Source organism: Hyaena hyaena, unplaced genomic scaffold, assembly GCF_003009895.1.
Source record: "Hyaena hyaena isolate Hyena2069 unplaced genomic scaffold, ASM300989v1 scaffold_102, whole genome shotgun sequence".
NCBI lineage: Eukaryota > Metazoa > Chordata > Mammalia > Carnivora > Hyaenidae > Hyaena > Hyaena hyaena.
This window is the reverse complement of record NW_024080734.1, coordinates 336,937-363,429: the sequence shown is the minus strand read 5'-3', so window position 1 is coordinate 363,429 and position 26,493 is coordinate 336,937. Positions and strand designations below refer to the sequence as shown.

Genomic DNA, 26,493 nt, shown 5'->3' with positions numbered 1-26,493 from the left:
AACATGGTCCCTCCCCTCAAGGGCATCCACAGAATGTAGGTAGACTGGAGCAGAGAGACAAAAAAAAACACCTTACAAGGAACTAAGTCCAATGAGTCCAATGACTGAGGTGTACAGGGGGCTCTGAGGACAAACAGGGGAGCCAGGTGGGGAGAGACTGAAGCCAGATGTGCAGAAAACAGCAGAATTTAGTGGAAGGCTAAAAGGACAAGCAGGTGAGACAGAGGGAGGAGTCAAGGGCAACTACTACAGTTCTAGGAGGTCAGTACTGTAAACTGGGATCCTAAATGAAGGGAGAGTGTGGAGGAGGATCGGGGGGGTGGGGGGTGTGGGCAGAGTATGATGAGAAATTGTGTTTGGGACACAGAGAGAAACATCCCATCGAAAGAGGTCATGGTTTTCTTGAGGGCATAGACCATGCCTGACTCATTACTGAGTCTTTGTGCTGAGTATATAAGAGGTTCTCATAAAACAGTGAATGCATACATAAACAAATATTATGTACAAGAAGCACATCTGCAAATGCATTTTTTTATTCTATGGATTAGATTTATTTTTTAAATGTGATTTATTGTCAAATTGGTTTCCGGTGCAAATGCTTTTCATGTGTTATTTCATTTAATTTCCATAGGAACTCTATGAGGAAGGTCAGTTATTACTCATTTTATAAATAGGCTTATGCCTTAAAAGTTATGTGGTATAAGAGAAAGGAGCTATGTATGGCAAGTTCACAGATAAAAACATCTGAGAGAGAGAGAAGACATGGAAAGATGTTCAACATCATTAGTCATCAGGGAAATGCAAGTTAAAACCACAATGAGACCCCACTAGAATTGTTATAAATCCACTAAAGTTGTTAAAATCCAAAAGACTGACGATATTAAGTGTTGGGGAGGATGTAGATAAACTAAAACCCTCATATTGCTTATGGGAATATAAAATGGCCACTATGGAAAGCAGTTTGGTAACTTCTTATAAAGTTAGATAATAATTCCCATATGTCCTAGCAATTCCACTTCTAGATTTCTACACAAGAGAAATTAAAATATGTTCATTCAAAAGTTGCTATATGAATATTCATAGCAACATTATTTATAATAGCAAAAACTTGGAAACAGTTCAAATATACATCCACTAGAGAATCAATAAACAAAATGTTGTATATTCGTACAATATAATACTATTCAGCAATAGAAAGGACTTAAGTACTGATACATCCTAAAATATAAACTTCAAAAACAGCATGCTAAGAAAAGAAGTCAGATGTAAAAGACCTCAAACTGTATGATTTCACTTACACAAAATGTGGGAAAAAAGCAAATCTATAGAGACAGAGAATAGAATAGTGGTTGCTTAGGGATGGGGTAGAGGGTAGAGGGTAGAGGGGTAAGGGTGCCATTCAGAGGCATGGAACTTTCAGGAATGAAGTGTTATAAACTGACTTATGGTCATGGCTACACAACTACACATTTACTAAAACTCATCAAACTGAAATACTTACAATGGTTAAAGTTTTTAAAGTATGTTAAGTTTCACCCCAATGAAAGTGAAAGAAAGAAAGAAAGAAAAGAGAGGAGAGGAGAGGAGAGGAAAGGAGGGGAGAGGAGGGGAGGGGAGGGGAGCGGAGGGGAGGGGAGGGAAGGGAAGGGAAGGGAAGGGAAGGGAAGGGAAGGGAAGGGAAGGGGAGTAAAGATAGCTGTGTGATTTAAAAGGGGCAGGGAGGTCCCAACCAGGTTGGTGAGATTCAGGCAGCTTCCTAAGGGGTGCATTTGTGCTGGACCTTGAAGACGAGGTATTATTCCAATAGACTGAGATAGCACACTAAGGGATTCCAGAAAAAGAAAGCAGCAGTGCTTTCTTTGTGAGAAAGTGCCAGGCATGGCTGGGCAATATCCAAACATCCATTTTGGCTGAAAAGCCAGGTGGAGAAAAGTAGATGAAAAAGCTTAGAAATGTGGTGGTAGCCAGATTACAGACGCTGAGAATGGTTAGGCTAATACATTTAAGACTTAACTGGGCAGACAGTGGGAACCTACAGAACATTCTGGAGTAGGGGAGTGTCCTGGCAAAGATTGATAGGGCAGCAGTGAGGAATGCATATTGGAAGGGCTAGTAACCAGAGTACAGCATCAAATGAAAAGCTCAGGAACTGGGTATAGTGAACGAAAGCCAAACTATGCTCACAAGCAAGGGACAGAGAGATGCATTGTATCAGACAGAAAGGAAAATAATAACAGACACCGGTTATTTGGCGCTTCCTATGATCCAGACAGTGCTGTAAAGAATGGCTATCCTCAAGGAGAGACAGAGAGTTAGGATCTGCTATAAACGGAATGAGCCAAATGGATGGATGGGCACCTTTAGGTCTAGCTCCAAAGAAAAGGAATAAAGATTAGAGAGGTCATAAAATGCTTATCTAAGGCATGTTATGGAAACCACAGACATGGAAGCTTGTAACTAAATAAGATATGGTGATACTTCTAAGGTGGAAGGATGGTGAGACAAATGACAGAGACCAATTTACATGGCTCTCTGTCCCAGGAAGGCAGGAGCCACTGACCCTGTGAGCACTCTCTGTGGATGACACCACTCCTTTAAATGCACATAGTGTATGGTAAGTAAACATGCACTGACATGACTAAACAGAACCAAATGGGTCTAAAGAAAATGATTATCCTCCATTGCTTCTAGGGATCAAATTCTTGCTTGTCCAGCTTCTGTTAAAATAACACTCAGCACCTTATGCTCTGTATACATGAAGCAAGACTAGAGCATATTGACAATGAACATCCCAAACCTAGCTGAGATCCCAAACTGGCTTCCTAAAAGCTCAATACAGCTGTTTGGGGCTCAGAGAATGTTTATAAATATAGTTTCTTATTAGCTGCCAACACTTAAATACCACATTTTCAGCTTCTCTTGAGAAGCTGGGAATTTTGGCAACTGTATGGCCCAATTCCATATGGTGTCAATCAATCACAGCTGGGTAGCACTTGCCCTCATTAAACATTAGAGTCCCTGCCTGGTACACTTCGTTTATTCATTCACTCATTCATTCATCAAATACTTATCAAGTACCTACTATATGCAGGGCACTGTTATAGGATCCAGAGGTACAAATGAACAAAACAGGTAAAATCTACATTCTGGAGCTCATTTTCTCACAAGGAGAGCCAGACAATGAATCACTCAAGTATATATATATATATACACATATATATATACTTGTGTGTATATATATATATATATATATACGTATATATATACGTGTGTGTATATATATATACGTGTGTGTGTATATATATATATATATATTATAGACAGGGTAGTCGGGGCAAAGAAGCCTCTCTGATTTGGTGACACCTGAGCCAGGATCTGGTTTACATGAGGAAATACCCCGCAGACCTGAGGCAGAGATAGGCCAAGCTGAGGGAATAGCAAATATAATCATGTTTTATGGGTGGGAGAAATGATGCAGAAGACATTTAAGGCCTTAGCAATGGTTTGGATTTTATTTTGAGTGAGATAGGAAACCACTAGTGAGTTTGAGCAGAGGAGTGACATAGCTGAACATAAATGAGTATTCATTTATGTTGGTGACTGGTCCCCATAAGCATTATTTTTGGCCCTCAGTTTAAAGCAAGATGGACAGAGGTTAAAGGGTTAGAGATGGACTCTGTCTGGAGAGGGAAAATAATCAGACTTTGAGGCAGGAATCTCCTCATTTTCAAAATGTAACATTTGTACAGAAGAACTACCCAAAACTTAGCAGTGACTTGAATTAATTTTTATCTATGCATAGAGTTAACATACAATGAATCCACTTAGAAAACCAAGTTCACAGGACCCTGAGACTGGATATTACTTGACTCTAGGTCAAAACAAAAGGCTTCCGGTGGATGTGAATATGGAGTTCTGCTTGGCCCACTTACAAAAAGCTTCTCTCACTCTACAATCATTACCAGTGGCATTCCATCCCCATTGGTTCACTCACCTTAGTTGACACGTCTTAAGTCTTGTTTAATTTCACCAACTTGAATTAACTCTTATTTTATCCCAACTCAGATAAGAAAAATCTAACTATTGTACTCCAAAACAAAGCAACAATTGGTGCTAGGTGTTCAACATGATCTGGAGTTCCAGAAAATCCATTCCTTGACTCTGAACAGTTTGAAATGTTTGTTAGGAGGAAGAGGTGTACTCACAATCAGAACATGATCTCGCCCCATCGTGATGACTGTCCGATTCACCGTACGAAGGAGCTGGACCATGATTTCTTGGATGTGGTGGTAGGTAAAGGCCTGTAACAGAGAGACATCTGTGTGATAACCAGATATTGTACCTGCACATCTCTTCCAAAGAACATCCAACAGTGGTCAGATGTGGTGATCACCAAGACCTCTACCACAACTGGTATCACCACCACCACTGCCAACACCAGCAGTACTATCATCATCACTGTTGTCATTGTCATCATATTTCCAAGGCCATCATCACCTGGCACTGGGCATGAGGAATTTCACTAACCACCTTAACTATAAGGTAGAGATTAAGAGCCTAAGCTATGGAATCAGAAACTTTTGTTGTAGAATACTAAGTGCAGAATTATTGTGCTACATTGGTGGGTTACTTTTCTGAACCTTGGTATCTTCATTGGATCTAACCTGGGAATGGTACAGGATTTACTGCATGAAATTGGTTACATGGGTGATGAAGAAGCTGAGTCACCAAACAAGATTACCTAGGGATTAGCCATAGAAGGAAGCCACGATCACCTCTGAGCTAAAGGTGATACAGTATATAGCTAAACTCTAGAGGAGGTAGTGTTTCTGGAGTCCAGGACTGGGTTTCTCTGATAGAAACTACAATCTTGGGAGGGTTTATACAGTAGAAGCTGCATTATCCATCTTGGGGGATATCCATGGTAAGTCTGTATATAACATCTGTAGGGTACTACCCACTTTAAATACAAGCCACTGAACTTTGGGTAGAACTTATCGATGGTTTCTGAGCATCTACCATGGTGAGCATGAGCTCTGTGCATGATTACAACACAGATTCATTACATCCTCAAATCCTCTTACCAGCATAGCCTTAAGGCACACAGTTTCATCTATGCATATCTGGGAGGGTGGTCATGGGTCATGCATATCTGGGAGGGTGGAAAGGCCCTGGAATTCTAAGATCAGCAGATCCAGCTTTGAGTTCCAACTCTGCCCTTACCAGCTGTGTGGCCTCACTTGTAACTTAAACTCTGAGTCTCTACTTCATCATCTACAAACTGTGGAAGTTTCTCTCACCAGCCTTTTGAGGTCAATATGAACTTAAAAAGTGTCATGTGCAATTCTGGAACAATGTACTCACCTAATTCCACTCCAGGAGATTCTGTGAGTCTGAGAGATAGCCTGGTATTAGTAATTTCTGAATTTTATGTGGGTTATTCTGATGGCCGAGAACCATGACACAAACATACTGTGAAGCTCTAGAAATGAAGGCTGAAATATGGGAACAGCTTGTGTCTCCAGGACCCAGTCAGAGGCTGATATAAACAAAATGCTAAAGAAATTGGTGATTTAAAAAGTAGGTAACTACTCACACTAGTTCATAAGTAAGTACCTCATTAACCTTTGCTCCATTCACCTCAACTGTAGTTTGTCTTTTAATGTAGCCAATGAAAGGAAAATAGACTCATAGTTGGGGGAGGGAGGAAAGAGAGAGAGAGAGAGAGAGAGAGAGAGAGAGAGAGAGAAAGAAAGAAAGAAAGAAAGAAAGAAAGAAAGAAAGAGAGAAAGAAAGAGAAAGAAAGAGGAGAGAGAGAGAGAGAGAGAGAGAGAGAGAGAGAGAGAGAGAGAAAGAAAGAAAGAAAGAAAGAAAGAAAGAAAGAAAGAAAGAAAGAAAGAGAAAGAAAGAGGAGAGAGAGAGAGAGGGAGAGGGGGAGGGGGGAGGGAGGGAGGGAGGGAGGAAGGAAGGAAGGAAGGAAGGAAGGAAGGAAGGAAGGAAGGATGAACATTTGCTTATTAAAAAGCCCCTTCCCCTCCCAACATGCTCTCAGTGACTATTGTCCAAAGATGAATAGCCCAGAACTTGCTTCCTCTCTCTCCCCATACTCACTTCTTTTGTAATTTGGCTATAACCCCCAATTCTCCAGCCCCTGTAGAGCTCACTAGGAGGACTTCTACCAAAGCACATATTTTACAGAATCACGTGTCTCATGCTCCACTCGGTGCAGCTGGACCTGAATCCCTTGCTAGATTCTCTTGCTAGACTAGGTGAGCCCCCCACAACCGTCCAGCCCTTTCCCCACATCTGCTCAGGGGTCGGGGTAAGAACATCTCCCCACACTTCTTGGCTGCAGGTCAACCTCTCTCCTGACTTCCTTCTCCTTTATTTCTTCAAGCCTTTTTCCTGACTTACAATCTCCTATTTCTTACATTACATGACTACAGTGATAACAATAATCACTAACATTTCTGAGCGCTTACTAAATACCTGGCACCTTGCTAAACGTGTTACCTCATCTCACAACATGATGAGCAATGTTATAATCTCCATTGTTCACATGTAGAAACTGAAGCCCAGAGAGGTTAAGTAACTTGTCCAGAGTCACACAGTTAGAAACTTAGAAGAAAAGGATTCAAACTCAGCCACCTGGCTCTAGAGCCTGCTCCTCACCCAAACACTCAGGCCGACTGGAACAGGAACACAGATCTCTGGTTGCTACTTGTTGGCCTCTTTCCATCTGTCAAGATAGATAGACCCTGATTTCAACTGAGCCAACTTCTAACTGCTTTCAGTGACTTCTGACCTTTTCTCTCCCTTTTAGAAAATCTTCAGTGCTATGTATTCATGACTTCCTTATCTTTTCTGCATTCCTTTGCAATTTCATCAACCTAAGCCCACTGTAAATTTATATAATGGCTTCCATTTGATGTTACTTTTTCCCCAGTATTACATCTCTTCTTTTACCAACAGAGATAATAAAACCCCTTTTCTCTTGACCTCCTGTCCCCTGATTCTTTTAAATAGCCATTTCATCTTAGTCCAAAGAGCGGCAATTAGACTGCTCAGAAAGTTTGGTATTTAAAAGTGGAAAACTGTCAAATTCAATTCATTTCACTCTGAAAGCTCCCAATATGAGAGGCTGTATAGCAGAGCATTCTGGGATCAGACAGACTTGAGTTTGAATCTCAGTTCTGCTCATTTGAGCTGGGTGACCTTGGGCAAATTACCTTTACTCTCTGAGTTTCAATTTATTTATAAAATGTGGCAAACAAGAGAAACTTCAAAGTAACTGTTTGAGGAATAAATAAAGCAATGCAGGTAAATCCCTTGATATTAAGGGTTGGCACATAGTAAGCCCTCAATAAGTGGTAGCTGCAATTCATATTCCCCTGGGTCTGCATCAGCATTCAGGCTGGGCTTGTAGATTCTCAGCACGTAGCAGAAAATGCAGTATAAGGCAATACATAATCTAAACTCTGGATGATATCGAAATGTCACCCCCCAAAAATGTATAGCATATATGCAAATGGAAAACTTTCAAGATGATAAGCCTGTACTAAGCAGTAAAAATGCAGCCACAAATCACCTACTGTTAATTGCTCCAGTGCCAGGCAAGTGGAGGGAATCTCTAGGAAAGTGTCTTCTGGGCTCAAACTAAATGGTGGCTTATAATTGAAAAGACAAAGTCAGTCTTCCCTTTATGGGCCTGGCAAAGGAATTAATCCATCCAACCTAAACACACTGAAAATAGTAGTGATTTTTCTTCTTTTAATAATTATAGGCTGTGATACCTGGGTGGATCTTTCTATAAGTGAAATCTTATGCATAAGGCTATGTTATATATAACACAGTAGAAGAAGAGCTGGAAGGAGGGGGCTGCTTCTTGTTTCACTAGAGGCCTATGCCAGCCCTAGGACTTTGCAGAATGCCATTCAGAACAACCGATCCCCCCCCACAATGCTTCCAGAATAATAATAGAACATACCATATTTGAGATGATTTTAAGTAATAATATACAGACTCAGCATTTTCCAACACTGAATCAAATTATGTGAAAGGTATCCTCTGTTTTCCATTTTTGGTTCAACCCTTGTTTTGATCTCAAGTAGAAAAATCTCCTTTTGATGTTAATATGGTCTTTTTATTCCCCCTTAAGTTTATTTACTTATTTATTTTGAGAGAGACAGAGACAAAGCACAAGTGGGGGAGGGGTAGAGAGAGAGGGAGACAGAATCCCATGCAGGCTCTGCACCATCATCATGGAATACAACGTGGAACTCGAACTCACAGAACTGTGAGACCATGACCTGAGCCAAAATCAAGAGTTGGACGCTCAACTGACTGAGCCACCCAGGCGCCCCAGTTCTTTAAAAATTTTTCTACTATATTTTCTCTCATTCATGATTGTCTCTTCTTTTTCAAAATTCTCTCTATTTTTAAAAGTTTGCTTTGCCTCACAGAAGTCTCTCTTTCCTCCAAGTTGCTTCTTCTCTGTTTGCTTGCATTGCCCTCTGTTTACATTCAAGTAGCTCCCTGTTCTCTGGAATGGGTGATAGTATGTTCATATTTTGGTGTGGGTAACTCAAAAGTTGGTTGCCAACTCTGAGCATGTGAGTAGAGCTCATGGTCTGTGAGCTTCTCTGTAGGGTAAACTGAGTGGGACATTTAGTCAGAGAGTCTCAAATACTCATATATACAACACTTTCTTTTTTTTCTTAATTGGTTTTTAGGTTTTAAATTTTTTAAAGTTTATTTTTGAGAGAAAGAGAGAGCGTGAGCAGGGGAGGTGCACAGATAGAGGGAGACACACAATCCAAAGCAGGCTCTAAGCTTTGAGCTGTCAGCACAGAGCCTGACGTGGAGCTGGAACTCATAAACTGTGAGATCATGACCTCAGCTGAAGTCAGATGCTTAACCAACTGAGCCACCCAGGCACCGCTGTACAAGTCTTTCTTCGTGTGCTGCTCATATTCCACACACAAGCATTCTCTCCTCTCTTGCCTGAAGGATTAAGCACTGGCTGTAGCCATCCAGGAGCCGAGAGGCACAAAAGTATCTGAGGCTTCCGCTTCTAGGATGCATACTTTGATACTTTGGCTGAGTGTGGCATTGTTAACTTGGGTTTTGATGAATGTCTCCTAGTCCAGCCTTCTTTTGTCATTAGATACTAAACCTCCAGTGACCCAGCAGCTCAGGATGCTTCTTAGACTTGCAACCAGTCAGTCTTCCTTTTTACAGCTCCTCTTCATCTCACCTCCTGGGGGCCCTGCTACTACCATTTTCTGAAACTTTGGGGGAATCTTTGCTTTAGATTGGATGAGTTCTCAGCCTTCCCCACTGCTGGCTTATGAATGAGCTTTCCTGGGGCTGCTAAGTCACTTATTCCTTTCCCATATGGTGTCTACCTTCCTTTAGAATACTCCCTTAACTTCTGTATCAGCAGGTTTTCATGAGGGAGCAAAATAACGGACTAGGTTTAATGTATCATCTTTACATGAGTTTCTACACCAAATTTTTGAGTTGAAATATTTATAAGTGAACCTATATCATTCGAAATATTAAAAGTTCATGTGATAATATTAAGTAACAAATAATGTGATTGTGTCAAGCAAATACCTGAGGTTTTGTTTTGAAAAGAGTTCCAGTGCAACTCCTAAGTTTACAGAAAGAGAAACTTCAGCACTGAGAAGAGCGGGTGGGGTGAGGAGGGGGTCATGTGACCAGCGTCAGATAAAAGTCACCAGAACAAGACAGAACAAGAAGGAAAAACCAGTTCTGCTGAGCAAAGCCGGGCCAACAGTTTTCTCCACTCCAGCATGCACACAAACAGCCTTGGTCCTTGCGTTCATGCCAAGGACAATCCCGGCTCTTCCACCTGCTTTGTCTTTAGAGCTTTTTAGTACAAAGATAAAGATCTCAAGGTCACAACTAGAGTTAAATCCAAAGACCTTTTTTTAAACTGAAAAGAAATCATGCATTTTCTGACCACAGAAACAGCTACAATCTATTTTCCGTGCTCTGCATTTCTATGTTAAGAGGTCTTTTAAACTTCTTTTTTATCTCAAAGGAACCACAAACACTTACTAGAAAGAAAATGTCCTAACTTTCAAAAGATAGTAACAATATCATCTAAAGCAGAGTCACCTCTTTCTATGGCCCCTTGAGGCAATGTTATTTTCCTTTTTTTTTCTAAATTGCTTTTTTTTTGAGGGAGAGAAGGAGAGAGAGACAGACAGACAGACAGACAGAAGGGAGAAAGAGAATCCCAACCAGGCTTCCCACAAAGCATGGAGCCTGACTCAGGGCTCAATCCCATGACCATGAGATCATGACTTGAGCCAAAATCAAGAGTCAAGAAGATGTGGTTTATCTACACAATGGAATACTCCATGGCAATGAGAAAGAGTGAAATCTGGCCATGTGTAGCAACATGGATGGAACCTGAGGGTGCTATGCTGAGAGAAATAAGTCAGGCAGAGAAGGACAGCTACCATATGTTTGCACGTATAGGAGGATAAGGAGGAACTTAACAGAGGACTGTGGGGGAGAAGAAGGGGGGGGAATAGTGGGGGAGAGGGAGGGAGGCAAACCATGAGAGACTCTTGAATGCTGAGAACAAACTGAGGACTGATGGGGGGGAGGGGAAGGGAGTGATGGGCATGGAGGAGAGCACTTGTTGGGATGAGCACTGGGTGTTGTATGGAAACCAACTTGACAATAAACTATTAAAAAAAAAAGTCAAGAGTCAGACGCTCAACCAACGGAGCCACCCAGGAGCCCCAGAGACAATGTGATTTTCTCATGAGTTCTAGGCTTAGTGCTATCTGCCTTTTTTCTTCTTGTTTGAACTAGTTTCCGTCCAGAAAGATTTGACTTTAACTATACAACACTTCATTGTGTGAAGCAAGTGACAGAGGCCACCAGGGATTCAGAGGACTGGGAGTTGGGGGTGAGCAAAGTCTGGCAGGGGCCTTTGTTACTCCCCACACCCTCTGCCTCTCCTACCCACCGGGTGACCTCCATTTCCCAGGTAAGACTTAAGCAATACCTTCATGTGGTCATGGGTGTCTCTGACCCGTAAGTTAGCCTTCTTGAGAAGGGGAGAGTTTGAGTTGGTGGCAGAAAGATATAATAAAAAGAAAAGAAGTTATGGGTTCTCATTCTGACACTGCTATTACCCAACAGTTTTGAGGTCATACCATATGCCAGGAACTGTGCATATAGACTTGAAATCTATAATCTGACTTCTTTCTTAACCCCAATGAAGTCCTAGATGAAATATGAGGATCAGAGAGGTTTAGAAACTTGCCCAGACATTATCCACTCCTACGTGGTCACGCCTGAATGCAAGTTCAGTTCTGTCTAATTCGCTGCTCTTTCCAAAGCATGGTGGTGGTGCTGGGAGGAGAGGAGCTTTGGAGTCCAGGCTTATAATGCCACCACCCCTATTTTTTAGGACCATAGAAATGAATAGATGCAGCACCACTTTGTAGATGAGAAATCATTCTGCAACTTTGTCCAAAGTAAACAATCATGCAAACATTTGTGTGCACAGCTGTTTATAGCATATTGTATTGTGCTTTTAATGTCCAAATGCACCAAGCAAGATAAATGTCCCCAAATCTGGGATCCTATTATATAAACGACAGCTTATCCATGCAATGGAGTAGGAGAAGGTAGATATGCCTTGATCTGGGCACATATCTTTAATACACTCAGTAAAAAGAGACTATGGAGCATCATACATAAGCCCATTTATGTTTTTGAAAAATATTTTTCTGTGTCCAATGAATGGCGAACTATTAATAATGGTACCCCTGAGCAGAGAAAAGAAGGAGAGATGTAAGGTTAAAGGGATAATTTTACTTGCTGTGGTTTGTTAGAAATTTTCATAATAATCAAAAATGATAACAAAGAATATAGAACTTTTTCCCAATTGGAAAAGAATGAATGTCAGTCTACACACCCAAGAAATCATATTCACAGGGATGGACTGGATACATGCCTGTGTTGAGGTGGGAGGGCACTTCTCCTCCCCTAGACCTCTCACCCCAAGCCGCAGCTGCCACAGAATCATGGTGCTCACAAGTTGGGGTGACGTTGCCAGTGTCATTTTGCTGACAAGAGAGTGCTACAAAGTAATATGGGTGAACCCTTTTTAAAAGGCACAAACTGTTTTATCCATTTATCAAATGCTTTTAACTTCCATATCCTGGAAGGTAGAGGGAAAAAAAATCTACCTAAAGCAATCAGGAAAAAACACAAAACCATCATCTCTAACAACAAAAAAATCCCATTGTGCTTAGAGAGAAACATTGCTTTTATTCAGAACCTATACGTTATTTTGTGGGAACTTTTATTAAAATACACTGGAACCTCCAGCCTGCAGCCCAGAGTGAAAAAAAAATTAAGCCTTCTTAGGTCTATAAGTCTAACATCTCAGCACTGATGAATGGAGGCTGGTTGGAGCCACTTACCAAGACGTACCATGGAGATGCTCTACTTTTGTGTTTAGATCTTCAAAATGGGAGGAGCCTATGAGGTTGTATAAGGAGAAATGGATAAAGAACACAAATAACAATGGTTGAATTCTTACTCTGTGCCAGGCAATGGACTGTGTGCTTTGTATTTATAATATCAGTGTGTGTTGGGAAAACCCTGGGGACAAGTATTACCACAATTTAAGATATAATATAAGATTCATCCTAATTATTACTACCATTCAGTATTTATTGAACACTTAATATATGTCATTTACTATAATAATACTGTTTTATAGGCACCATCTCATTTAATTCACAGAATAATCTTAGAAATCTGCTATACTAGTTCTTCCTATATTACAAATGAGGAAATTCAGAGGTTAAAGTAACTTGTCCTAAGTCACGGAATTCTAAGTGATGGAGGTGGATTTGAATGCATGCCTTCTTGGTTGCTAGGCTTATGTGTTGTGTACACAGGCATTTATAGCAATTTTGTATTATTTACAATATCTAAATGTAACAAGCAAGATAGATGTGCAAATGGCCCTACAGCAATGGGGTCCTTTAAGATTTCCATTGTAGAAATGGAGGTTTGTGACCTTTTTGTCATATTTCAAATAAAAAATAACAGAAATTGTACACTCATTCATCTTCAGTATTACCACATGGACTTATTAATTATAATGTCAAGATTTCTTGTTTGCATGAGAACTCCAGGTAGGGCATTCTGCTTAACTGCTGGTCAGAAAATTCAGAATGGTGCTTATATATTATTACTTTTATATATATATAATGGATCAACACATCACTTAATGTTTAATACATGCTTCTTGTTTGGAAGACAATGTATTTTAAAATGTGTGTCCCATGAGAAATGGTGGGTGGAAACTGCTTGCTGGTGAAAACCTTTGCTATTTTTTATCTAGAAAGTAATTCAAAATGTGGCTTCCATCTCTCCATGCCAGGGATGCCCAGTGAGCTTCCTCCCTCCCACCATTGCTGCCCTCCTCCCTGTTCCCTCCACTGGCAGCCTGTTTCTACTCTGTTTCCTTTATTTCCTTTTGCTTTATGCCTTTGCTTTATCACCATACTTCATCCCTAATGCCGGATGGCTTCAGCCACAGGCAGAGAAGTTGCCTGTGGAGATCAACATGATTCTTCCCCACCCCAGATGATTTCCCAAATATATCTCCAACTGTTTATTGATATTTGACATTCCATGGAGAGAATGTCATTCTTTGATTTAAAGCTAATTCTCTCTTGTTAAAATGCAGCCCTGATTGAGAGCTTTAGAACATTAAAATATAAACCCTTCTGAGTTAAGAGTCATAACGTATCCACTACTACAGGTTGTGCATCATCCCTGAATTCCTTGAGAATAGGGATCAAATCTGTGTTATTGTTTTAGGTTCAATATCTAGCACAAATACCTGACATGCAACAAGTAATCACCACGTCGATTTCATTTAATTAATGAATTAGAAAAGCTCACATGAGGTGCCAGGTAATTTGTCAAGATGTAAGGAGAGATTCTTAGATGAGGGGATGGAATCAGAATGGAGATTCTGGAAGCTTTAGGCATGGACTTCCTCAATTGTACTGATAACACAGCTTGACCTCACACAAATGACTAAGGCATTCTTGGACAGGAGAAAAGAGGAATAAAAAATATACTCAATCTTCTGCCCTCCTTTCTACAATGAAAATACCCCTAATCACTTGGCTATTATCCAGAGAAAGAGCATAGCCATCAGACAACTCATTCAGTGATGACTGATCTAGTTTCCTCACCAGGATCTCCACAAATTGAAATCTTATTTTTCTTTTTCTTTCTTTTCTTTTCTTTCTTTTCTTTTATTTATTTATTTATTTATTTTTTTTTTGTAAAATGGAATTTCTCCCCACAATCCCTCCCAATTCAGGTAGGCACAAAATTAAGTTCAGAGACAGATCTCATGAAACATCCCACTATCCTACGCCTCAGCCAAAACTCAGAAACCACTCTCACTGACAAGTCTGCTTAGGAACTGATAACACTAGAAACTTTAGAAAAATTACCATCAACATAAGGCTTTAAAATCTTCCTGTCCAACTTCTTTTCCTCTGCTGGGAAATTATGGAGAAAGTAGGCCAATCTAAAATGTAGGAGAATTGACCAGAAAAAAGCAATAAATCTGAGGAATAAATGTGATTCCTCTGGTCTACGTGTGCAGTTACACAGACATCAGTGCTGCTTTTTTAGCTCGGACTGGATATAATTAAAACCCTCTCCAGAATCTCATCTCAGAACAAGCAATTGAGGTTGTGCATCTCTCCATGGTGCTGATAAAATCACTGCCTTCTAGAACTAGGGCATTTCTCCTCATCTTGAGAAGTATAAAGTCTCAATCTCTCTCTCCCACGCTCTGTCTATATCTTTCTCTCTGTCTCTGTATCTCCATCTCCCTTGACCACCACAGTGTGTGTCTTTGCTTTAATGTTGATAAAGCATATGCGATTCATTTCACTGTTCTGTAATTGTAATGATGATTTCAATATATTTTTACACTTCTATCATGTGTCTAATATTTACTATAATCCCCACCCAGCTCTTTTTGAAAAGTTTAGGCTGTGTGTTCCCTCTTCTTCTCACACTACTTCTCTGTGGCCAATCTATATTCCAACAACAAATTTGGAAGGAGGAGAACTAGTTTATTTTCTGATTTATTATAAATTTTCCAATTTGATCTATGATTTCTGGTGGTTTTCCTAGATGAAAAGAAGATGGCCACCTTATTTCCCACTCTCCATAATATATTCAGCACTACCACTTATAACCCATTTCTCTGATCCTCCCTGACCAGCTGCAAACAGGAAAGCCTTTCTTCTGAATGTTCAGCTCGTTTATATTCTCAGCTAGTGACAGCCCAACTTGAGTGGTTAGTATAACCAACTCATCTTGAAATAGATCTATGTGTTTATTCCTAGAAGTACATTAGGAATTTCTTTCCAATGAGTGTGTGGAATCTAGAAGTAGTATTCTTCTCTCAGTGTTCCTAGGTCTACCGATGAATTTAGAACTTTGGGAAACTGCCTAAACATTGAGTTGCTGCTCCACCCCAAACTCCTATCCTACAAAAACGAAATAGCCAGGGAAGCATTCATTTTCACTCAGTCTCTCCAGAAACATATTTTGAGTATCAACGTTAGTAGTTGATACTATGGCTGCATTTCTAGAATAACCTAGAGACTTTCTAAATATATAAATATTTTCATGCTCAGGTTCTACCCCAGACTAACTCTAAATTTCCAGGCATTGCTATTTTTTGAAAGCTCTCTGTGTAATTCCGACATGGAAATGGAACTGAATATCACTGACTCACTGTCAGTGAGTTATGGGGATTCAGGAACAGAGAAAGCCAAGGACCTGCTTTTAAGAAATAAGTCCATTGTTAAGTTTCTCCTGTTCTACTTATAAGTGAAAACATATGGTGTCTCTCTTTCTCTGCCTGACTTATTTCGTTCAGCATAACACCCTTGAGTTCCATCCATGTTGCTACAAATGGCCAGATTTCATGCTTTCTCATTGCCATGTAGTATTCCATTGTATAGAATATACATCTTCTTGATCCATTCGTCAGTTGATGGACATTTAGGCTCTTTCCATGATTTGGCTATTGTTGACAGTGCTGCTATGAACATTGGGGAAACGTAACAGAGGACCATGGGGGAGGAGAAGGGGAAAAATAGTTGGGGAGAGAAAGGGAGGCAAACCATGAGAGACTCTTGAATACTGAGAACAAACTGAGGGCTGATGGGGGTGGGGGAGAGGGGAAGGGGGATGATGGGCATGGAGGAGGGCACTTGTTGGGATGAGCACTGGGTGTTATATGGAAACCAACTTTACAATAAACTATGAAAGGAAAAAAATAAACATTAAAATAAATAAATAAATAAATAATTTTTTAAAATAAAAAAAAAAAAGAAACTAAATAAGTCCATTGGCAGGGTATTACTAGGGAAGACCCACACAGTAAGGAAAGGCCATAACAGTGTTATCACAAAGTGCTGAGTAAACTCTAAAAAGAGATAAAAAACCCAATCTAGGGGGACCTGGGATGATATCCTGAGGGAGGTGCTATCACAACTAGCCAGGAAAAATCTGCGCCTGATATGCTCTTTGCTAGAATAGGTAGAGTCTTACAATAATAGTGCTTTTCTCTAATAAGAGTATAATCTACTGACACATTACTAACCATTTCCCTCAGCCTGTGTCAAGTCTCACCCTACTCACATTGAGTCTTACATTCTTACCTGCTCCCTAGAATTCTGATTATGATCTTACCATAATCACAATGTCTTCATAAAACAGAGCTCACCACATCTTAGCCTCCTTGAGGAAGTTCAGCCCTTTGAGTCTGGTGAGGTTTTATTTCTTTCAGGCACTAACAGAGCTGTCCTAATCATCTGCAGTCAGCTCATTCTTCCCACAGAGAGCAATCAGATGGGTTTTTCCCTGTGTTTGCGATCCCCTCTTCCCCCTGGTCACCTGCCAATCTCTTACCCCACAATCAAAAAAACCCCAGCTCAGTTATCATCTTCAGGAAGCCTTTTCCCACTCAACCTCTCTCAACCCCCACCTCACCCTAGGCAGGGTTGGCTGTTCTTCTTTTTGAGTTCCCACAAAACCTTACTCAATATTTCTTTGAACTAAGGTACCACATCTATCAATTTTGAATGTCCAAGTGTAGCATCTACTTGACACAGCACTAAGTATATGTATAAATATATGAAATGAATGTGTCAATGGATGGATGGATGGATGGTTGGACAGATGGATGGAAGGATAAATAGATGGGTAAATGATACTCCTAAATTTATTTTATATATCATCAATTCAGAGTTTAATGCAAAATAATAGATGTGCTAAGTTATCTCTTCTTAAAGCAAAGATACTTTCTTTGCACTATGTTTCTTTTCTTCTCTCACTGTTTACCCTACAACCAAGAAGATGTGGTATTATAACTTGTCTTTCAGAGTAAGTTTCAAGTAGATGAATAATTAATCTTCTGGGGGTATTTTGGAAGATTATAACTAGTCCTCTCCAACCTTCCCTGAATTGTGTCATTCTTTGCCCCTAGATAGGAAAACAGTCCCTCTGCTCCCTAAAGACTGGTTCTATTCAGAGAAAACAAACAAACAAACAAACAAACAAACCCTCCACTTTTCACAAAGGTTGCTTTCAGACTCTGCTTATCAGATTTATAGTACCTCTCCATGAGTTTCCTTGAGGCATATCTGCCCTTTATTATGTACCCACAGCCACAGTGACAGTCAAGCCAGAGGAAGACATAAACAATGTCTTCATTTTTACACTTCTGATTCCTCACAAAAATGTACAGGGTAAATTATAATGTCTAACAAAATCAACTAACTCTTTTACCCCCTCAAATTACAGCTCTAAATGATGTGGAGTTTTAAAAAATTCACTATTTATTGCACAAACATTATCACAAACAAAAATGACACAATATACCTGTAAGCCTAGCGTAATATGTCTAACTTATTGTTCTATGATGCCTTCAAGTCCTTGTGCATGAAATTCTATGCAGCATGTAGACAATTTTTTTTCTGTTTTTCCCACTTAACATGACATAAACATTTTTATTATCATACTTTTTGGCCAAAGGGAAGGCTCTGTTTGTACTTACCTTCTGAGGTGGTATAGGGGAAACGTTTAGATTTAGACAGATTGAATTCTGGCTCTGCCACTAATGTGCTAGGTAGCCTAAGTTTATTTATTTTAACTCCTGTAAGCCTCAGTTTGTTCATCACTACCATTGGCATGATGAAAGCTTACTCAAAGAATTGTGGTAAAAAGTGACTTCTGTATATACGGTGCTTGACAGTGTTTGGCTTAAAGCAGGCATTCATGGATGTGTGACTCAGGCATAACAGTAATATTTTTAAAACATGCATATATCATGAATTAGAATACAAAGTACACACAAGTAATTAAGATAAAACACAAAATTGAATTCAAGTAAATTCCACCTTTGGGTTCCACCCCCAGAACACTGAGAGTTTATGTTCACTTACCTGAAGTTAGAAATACTTAGGAAGAAAAGCTTGAAAATAACTGAAATTTATCAGCACTCTTCCATAGATACATTTGAACAATCTGCCTCAGATCACAGACTGTCAGGACTAGAGCCAGAAATAGAGCTCACATGTTCTCAAAAGCTGCTAAAAGGCTTTGATACCAAATATCACCTTTCCTGTTACCACCACCTCAACTAATACAGCACAAAAAGAAGACATGATGAATCAATTAATCAAAACTTTTTCTGAGGCAGAAGGGGGCAAGATGGCGGAGAAGTAAGGAGCTCCATACTTGCACTCGCGCCCATACATCACAAAACTTTTTTTGAGGCATTACACTGTGGCAAAATGAAAGAAGAAACATATACTAGGTATCAACACAATAGTCATAACTAACAAAATATTAGGGAGCAGCAAACTAGTGCTCAGAGAGGACATGTATCTTCTCCAAGAGCACACAATTAGCTAGGGGTGAATTTGGGAGGCTGAATCCACATCTGCGTGTCCCCATAATCTTTCAACTAGAGTTTAACTCAATGGAAATCAGCAGATATTTTTTGACTGCTCAATCTGTGCCAGGTTCTGTGTAGGATATGGCAGTGAACAAGATAGATGCAATCCTTGCATCCATGGGGCTTGTTGTCTAGATGAGAAAACAGACTTCTTAAAGGTGAGCAAAGTGTGGTGAGTGTCAAGTAAAGTACTTACAATGTTTGTAAAATATTCATGTAGTGAGGACGTGTAAATGTGAGTCTCTACTCTCTGTCCCCGAATTCAATTACACTATAGGCTAAATGTGCTTATACAGGCTGGCCTAGAAATTTGACCACCATTATTCTTCTGCATTATTTCTGTGGGAAAATGTGTGCTGAATTCTAAACTGATTCAGGAGCACAACAATGTTCAAAGCTGGGAGCACAACCCATACTCAAAGTTGTTACCTGCTTTTTGTATGATGTCTAATGCATCAGCACAGATTTACCTTTCTCATTAGCTTCTGCTGAGTATAAAAAATAAAATTAGCATCAGCATGTATTTCTAGAAAGTAGAGCGACTGAGATGGGAGGATCAATCAAACCACAAAGATTAATTATTGAGTATCTGCTTGGAATTTGGCACTGTGCCCAGAAAGTGTAGAAATATAGGAGAAAAATAAGACTGGGAGAGCCCTATCCTTAGAGAGCCTGTAAACTAGATTATAGGATATCCATATAAGAGTAATTCCAGGAAGTAATAGGTTGTGTTAAAATTTTGAGAGGCTGGAGGGGCGCCTGGGTGGCTTAGTTGGTTGAGCGTCTGACTTTCGCTTGGGTCATGATCTCGCGGTTCGTGGGTTCGAGCCCCGCGTCGGGCTCTGTGCTGACTGCCGGCTCAGAGCCTGGAGCCTGCTTCAGTCTGTGACTCCCTCTCTCTCTGACCCTCCCCTGCTCACGCTGTCTCTCTCTCCTAGAAATAAATAAAACATTAAAAAAAAAAAATTTGAGAGGCTGGGGACATATGACTGTGGAATGGCTAGGTGGATCAGAGATCAGGAAAGTTAACCCCAGCTTCCAAAGACAGCTACAGTTTGGGTATTTGGGGAGAATTCATCATGACAGTGGGAGGAGCGGTCATTGTGGAGAAAGGCATAAGATAAGATGGGCTCTGACATAATGAATAGACCATTGAGACTAATGTTGAGGAGTATAGGGGAATTAGGTCTTAGAGGCCGTTCTGAATGAAAGAGCATTTTGTCTTAATCATTTTTGTGTTCCTAATGCCTAGAATGGTACCTGACAAATAGTGGGTCCTCAGTTAATATTTAGTGAGCTGTGAAATAGAAAGACAATGCATTAGTTGAAAAGAGAAAATAATTTTAAAAAGTGCTAGTCCTCTTTCATCATAAGCCAGACAAGCATAACACAATAAGAACAAGTGTAAAACTGCACATAATTAAGTGCTAAATTCTATAGTAAAGCCAAAAGCTGTCAGAATGCAGCAGAGAAAGTAAGACAGAGCAAAAATAATCTGCGGTGATTTTTTTTAGATTATTTGTTTGTTTGTTTGTTTGTTTGTTTAGAGAAAGAATCCCAAGCAGGCTCCATGCTGTCAGCACAGAGCACAACACAGGGCTTGATCCCACAAATTGTGAGATGATGACCTGAGCCAAAATCAAGAGTTGGTCACTTAACCAACTCAGCCACCCAGATGCCCCAAATCTGTGATGATTTCTTAATGGAAGAGGAAATTGGGTTGGGTGTACCAGGAAGGGTAAGGTTTGGCTCTCAGAAGTCACCATTCAGATGCTCACAGGGTGAGGCAGATAACACAAACATGAGAAACTTGTTATCTAGAAGCACAACAGGAAGTGATGGGACCGTGGCTTTTATTAAATAAGTTGGCAAGCCAGACAAAATATATGTGTGGACTAGATTCAGGCTGTGAACCACTGAGGAGACCACTAGATAGACAAAAGGAAAAGAAGTGCATTCTAGATGGAAGAAAGGGGTAAAGGACAAAGAAGACAGAGCACAAAGACCTGGGGGAGCCCCAGAGACTGGTCTCACTAGACTGCAGAATGCTAGCTAAAACAGTAGGAAATGGACTTGGAGAGAAAAGCTAAGTTGAGTTTGGATTCCAGGTAGAAGAAAAGGTAATAAATGGAGAGTCAAAGATAACTTCAGAATGCTGTTTCTTGGAGAAACTGTACTGAAATTAACCATTTTATTGTCTAATATGAGCTGCTAAATCAATTGCCAGCAAGCATGTTGCTTGGAGAAACTGTACTGAAATTAACCATTTCATTGTCTAACCTGAGCTGCTAAATCAATTGCCTTTATCTCTAAAATGAATGTTGCCTGAAACTCCCTGAGAATGTGTCCATTCTAGAACTCTTCAACTGTTTTCTGAAAACTGTTCCTGTTCTGTTGCCAGCTGCTGCCCCCAGATTGTATACGACAGTTGGGGCGCTATTGAGAGAGCTGTGGATCAAAAAGCATCTTCAAACACAGAGCACTTCCTTCCTCACTTAACACATTTCACTTAAGGATTTACATTTACACCAGTTGAACAAATCAAAGTTATGGTTCCCTCAGTAACTGTAACCTGGACCAAGCATCGCTATATTTTTCTGCTGCCGAGCAGGCTTTTAACTCATGCCTCCCAACTGTGAAGGGGAGATTTAATTCAGACATTATGCGAGAAATGCTTTTTGGAAAGCAAGTGGCTGGCCCGGCGAAGGTTTTGTGTAAATGACTGTTCCTTGCAATGTGTGCTTTTATGCGAATGTTCCCTGCAGACAGATGTCTTCCAGAGCCCCTCCACAATCTTTCATGGTGAGCAGAAAGGGACCCTCTCCACACCTGCAAGCTGTCACACTTGATCATTCATGGGTCAGAGCCCCACTTTGTTATATTGAAGGCACTTGGTGTCTCAATGAAAGGCACTCACTACATGGAGCCAAGACTGGATGACAGAGTAAGGCAACTAGGGCACTTGCCCAGGAAGCAAAATTTAAGGGGCATCAAAAAACTCAGTAGTAGATACAAATCAAATTTAATGTCATATTTTTAAAAATAAGAATTAATGTAAAAATTCCATAATGAACAGGGGTGCCTGGGTGGTTCAGTTGGTTAAGCGTCTGACTTCAGCTCAGGTCATGATCTCATGTTTCATGAGTTCGAGCCCTCACATAGGACTCTGTGCTGACAGCTCAGAGCCTGGAGCCTGCTTCAGATTCTGTGTCTCCCTCTCTCTCTGCCTGTCCCCCACTTGCATTCTGCTTTTCGCTCTCTCAAAAATAAACATTAAAAAAATTGAAAAAATCCATAATGAACAAAATACCAAAATGTTTATTTTTTCAAAAAAATATTACATTGATGCAATACTTGATTACTGAATTTTGGTGCCCTCTTACACTTTGCTGTCATCCCAGGTAAGTGGTTCACTTGCCTTACCATTTTCTGTCCCTGAGAGGTAGTCCAGGTGGGTAAGGGGCTGAACAGACTGAGAAAATGTGGAGAGGCCATTGTGCATTTGGCTATAGGCAAACTCCTTTAAACTTTGGTCACGGCAGATAAAGGAGTATTGAAGAACATCTCAAGAAGTATTTCTAGTTGGTACTGATGGAACAAAACGTGTTGGATTATTAATTTTATTGGAGAGAATTCTAGTCAACCATCAACAAAAGCTGTCTTCTAATTTTCCAGGTGGATTCTCTGAGAATAAATGACACAAGGGCCATCTGGTAAGTTATGCCAAACTACTCACTTTCCAAGTCTGCCAAGCAAAGATCAAGTGACATTCAAGCCCCACGTGTTGGCTGAGGAAATATCACATGGACAGGGTTGTCAAATAGCCCAAGTGAAATGCTACAGCCCGCACAGTCCTTGAGACCAGGACAGGCTGTTATGCTCTTCCCCATTCCCAGTCCCCAGAGCCTAGTCCAGCATTGGTGCATGCTAACATTGGTTTAGTCAACTGCTCATGCAGTGGGAGGTTATATTTGCTTCCAGACAGGCTGGAGCTCTTCATGGGGTGGAATCCTCCAGTAAGGCCAATCATCTGTTGGCAGACTTTGCTATTGTCTCTGATAAAGCAGAGAAAAACCCTTATCTAATAGCATCCCTTCCCATTGGACTAGGTATGCTTTGGGTAACTGCATATCCTCAAAATGCATTCCTTATAAGTGAGCAATCATTCTTCAAATAGTTCAAAGATAAGCTTTTACATTTTTTTTGAAATATTGTTAGTTTCATGGACAAGTTGTGAAAATAGTACAGAAAGTTCCTGTGTATCCTTCATCTAGCTTCCCTTAATGTCAACATAACCAGGGCACAATTACCAAACCAGAAAATTCACATTGTTACAATACTGTTAACTAAACTACAGACTTTATTCTAATTTTGCCAGCATTCCTTCTAACATCCAATTTTTGGTTCATGATCCATTTCAGGATTCCACATTGAATTCAGTTGTCATGTTTCACAAGTCCCTTCCAATCTATGGCAGTGCTAGATCTTTCTTGACCTTAACTTTTTAAGGGTACTAGTCTATCATCATTTAGAATGTCCCTCAGTTGGGGCTTGTTGAGCACTTCCTCATTATTAGATTGAGGGTGTGCATTTTTGGCAAGATTTCCCACGTAAGTGATGCTGTCCTTCTCAGAGCATCTTATCAGGAGGCTGATATGTACCCTTCCTGGAGATGCTCCTTTCATCACCTAGTTAAGGTAGTGGCTGCCAGATTTCTCCATTCAAAAGGTACTATTTTTCCTTGTGTCATTTAAAAGTGGATTCTTTGGGAAAATACTTTGAGATTGTACAACTACCTTGTTTCTCATCAAACTTTTGCCCATCACCTTTAGTCCCCGTTGGTGGTTCTTCCTTTTGACAAGACTATTGTGGCGTTTGCCTAATCAAAAGTGAACTCTTTTGATTCACAAGTGAATTAAATATAAGTCCTATTTAAGGTCCAAAGGCCAAAACCTGCTGATGTGAAAGACAGCACTCTCCTGTCAAATATACCTTTCCCACAGCTGTGTTGGGTTGGACACCCAGTTTAGGTACAGCAACCCTCTGGCACCCAACTTATCCTCTCCATCTCTCACTCCTCTGGCAGAAATCAAGACTCTCTTTCTCATTGGCCTATGTAAACACTCAACACTACCTGAGAAAAAACCATTGCCAATCAATAAGAATTGCCATGGGAAATGGAATGTATTTCTATATCTCTGCTCTAGGTTGAGTGTTTAGTTTGTCTTAAAATTGCTGCATCCCTGGCATGTCCTCTCTTTGGCCCTGAGAACTTGTAGACAGTAGAACCAAGCCTGCTAGGGAGAAGAGAAGCATGTCAGCAGGTCCCCTGGGCTTTGGGGTTTTTATTGTTTTAGGCAATTCCACTGGGTCCTAGGCAGCAGTGTGCTGGTAAAGGTTTATCAACTGGCTTTCCAGGAAGACAAAAACAGAGGCCTGGATATATGGTGTTTGCCAGTTCTGTGGTATGAGGACTCATTTCATGATTGATTTCAAGCCACCAACATGACATCACTGAACAGACTTAGGGAAGAGATGGGCAGTGGCAGAAGGGCATTAAATAGTATTTCTATCGCAGACACAATAGATGTAAATAACCTCAAGCCCACAGATAAGAATAAAGTGCAGTAAGATAATTAGGAAGTGATGTGTTTTGAGTATCTATTTATCACATTTGATTTTAATATAGCTTACTTAATTATAGATATCTATATAAATTTTTAATAATGGCAATTATTTAACAAATAACTCATAAAATTCCTAAAAATTTAACACTTGGTTCTCATGAGTGGTATGAGCCAGCTCCAGCACACCACCCCACGCAGTAGTTATCATGAACAAAATTCTGGAACACCCCAAAGGAGCCCCTGAAAAAGGAGGATGACATTTTTCTCCAGACCCTCCAGGAACCCATATGAGGTCCAGATGCCCTTCAGGGAATGGCTTTGCTCCAGCAGCAGCATCTGTGGCTTCTTGGCAAGCCTCCTGCAGAGCCTGTGAGGGCTCCAAAGCATCTGGCTACCACCTGGCCTGGTTCAAGATCTACTTTCAGTGCTAATTGGGTGTAGAGTCCTTCCCAGGCTCAGTACCTATCTGCCATTCTCCCAGGAGGCCACTTGGCCCTTTACTCTTTTTAAAAGAATTATCAGCCTAGAACAATGGGAGGAGCATAGGAGGGAAGGGGAACAGAGAGGCAAGAAGAAAAGTCACATGTACTGAGTATGGATTATATGCCAGGTACAGTGCTGGGTGGTTTCACAGATGTTCTTGTTTACTGTAACCCTGACACATGGGGAAATAGAATCTCCATTTTACAGAGAGAGTATATGACTTCCCAAGGTTCCCAAGCTAATAAGATGCAGATTAGAATGTCTCCCCAGCTCTGCTCATCACTACAACCTCATAATATTGGACATTGCACAGGATAACAGTTCTAGAAGTATTTATGGGACGGATACATGAATGTAGCCTGACTGCAAAGCCTATGTTCTTACCCCCACCAGGGAAATGAAGCTGGAGAAACTATTCTTAAATAGTAAAGTGTACATGTGGAGAGTCAGAAGGCAACGTGATGTGTGAGAGGTTGTTGGACTTGAGAGTGAGATGGAGGGATTCCCTCCAGGCCAGGCTCTGCCTTCTGCTAACTGTCTGACCTTGTTAGGAGTGCCACCTAACCTCACTGAGGCTCTGCTTCCTCACCAGTAAAAGGAGGATAATAAAGCCTACCTTTCCCATGTGGTTGCCAGAAACAAACAATTGTAATATATAAGAGAGCACTTTACAGGCTAAAGTGTGCTGGGAAAGCAAGTGTATCATACGTCACCATCCATGATGTCATAACATTATTCTATTAGCCTAGAAAGGGCACATTTAACACCAAGGAAGCAGAGGAAGAGCAAGGGGTAAAAAGAAAATGGCCTTGGACATAGCAGAAGGTAGAGGATTCTCATCTATTTCAGCTTTAATTTGGGGGCTTAATTAGTTGCTCTCTGTTTGGGATGCACCACAAACAAGAGAATTTTTGCAAGCCTTGTCTCCCTGCCTTTTGTTTGAAATACGAAGGAGCACAGAGGTTAGAAGAAAACCCTGCTGCTTCTGCATGCCAGTATTGATTCCTGGGAATTAAATGGTAATTCAAAGAGGCAGCAGTGGCCTCCCTTCGACCCTGCATCAAGTAGGCTGCCTGGGATTATCAGAGAGCACAGAACTAAGGTGGCCATGGGGTGGGGGGTGCACTTCAGAAAAAGACACTCAAGTACAGACTTGCAGAGTCTGCTTCTTTCTCAAATGGCAGGTCAGGGGCAGGGCTGGACCAAGAACACCCTCTAGTCTAGAGTGCTCCCTGCATCTACCATAGTCCCTTCTCCACCCATCGAAACGCTAATAAGAGCTGCCTTTTGTGTCAATATCTGATC

At 40.6% G+C, this 26,493-nt stretch overlaps 1 protein-coding gene across 1 annotated transcript in view; it reads right to left on the bottom strand.

Annotated features, from left to right (window-relative positions):
• DOCK2 (dedicator of cytokinesis 2) overlaps positions 1-26,493 on the bottom strand; it is a 415,239-nt gene that overhangs the window by 230,083 nt on the left and 158,663 nt on the right. The window contains exon 27 of the mRNA XM_039235715.1: positions 4,206-4,301. Coding sequence (XP_039091646.1) covers positions 4,206-4,301 — 96 coding nt within the window. The remainder of the gene's footprint in view (positions 1-4,205; positions 4,302-26,493) is intronic.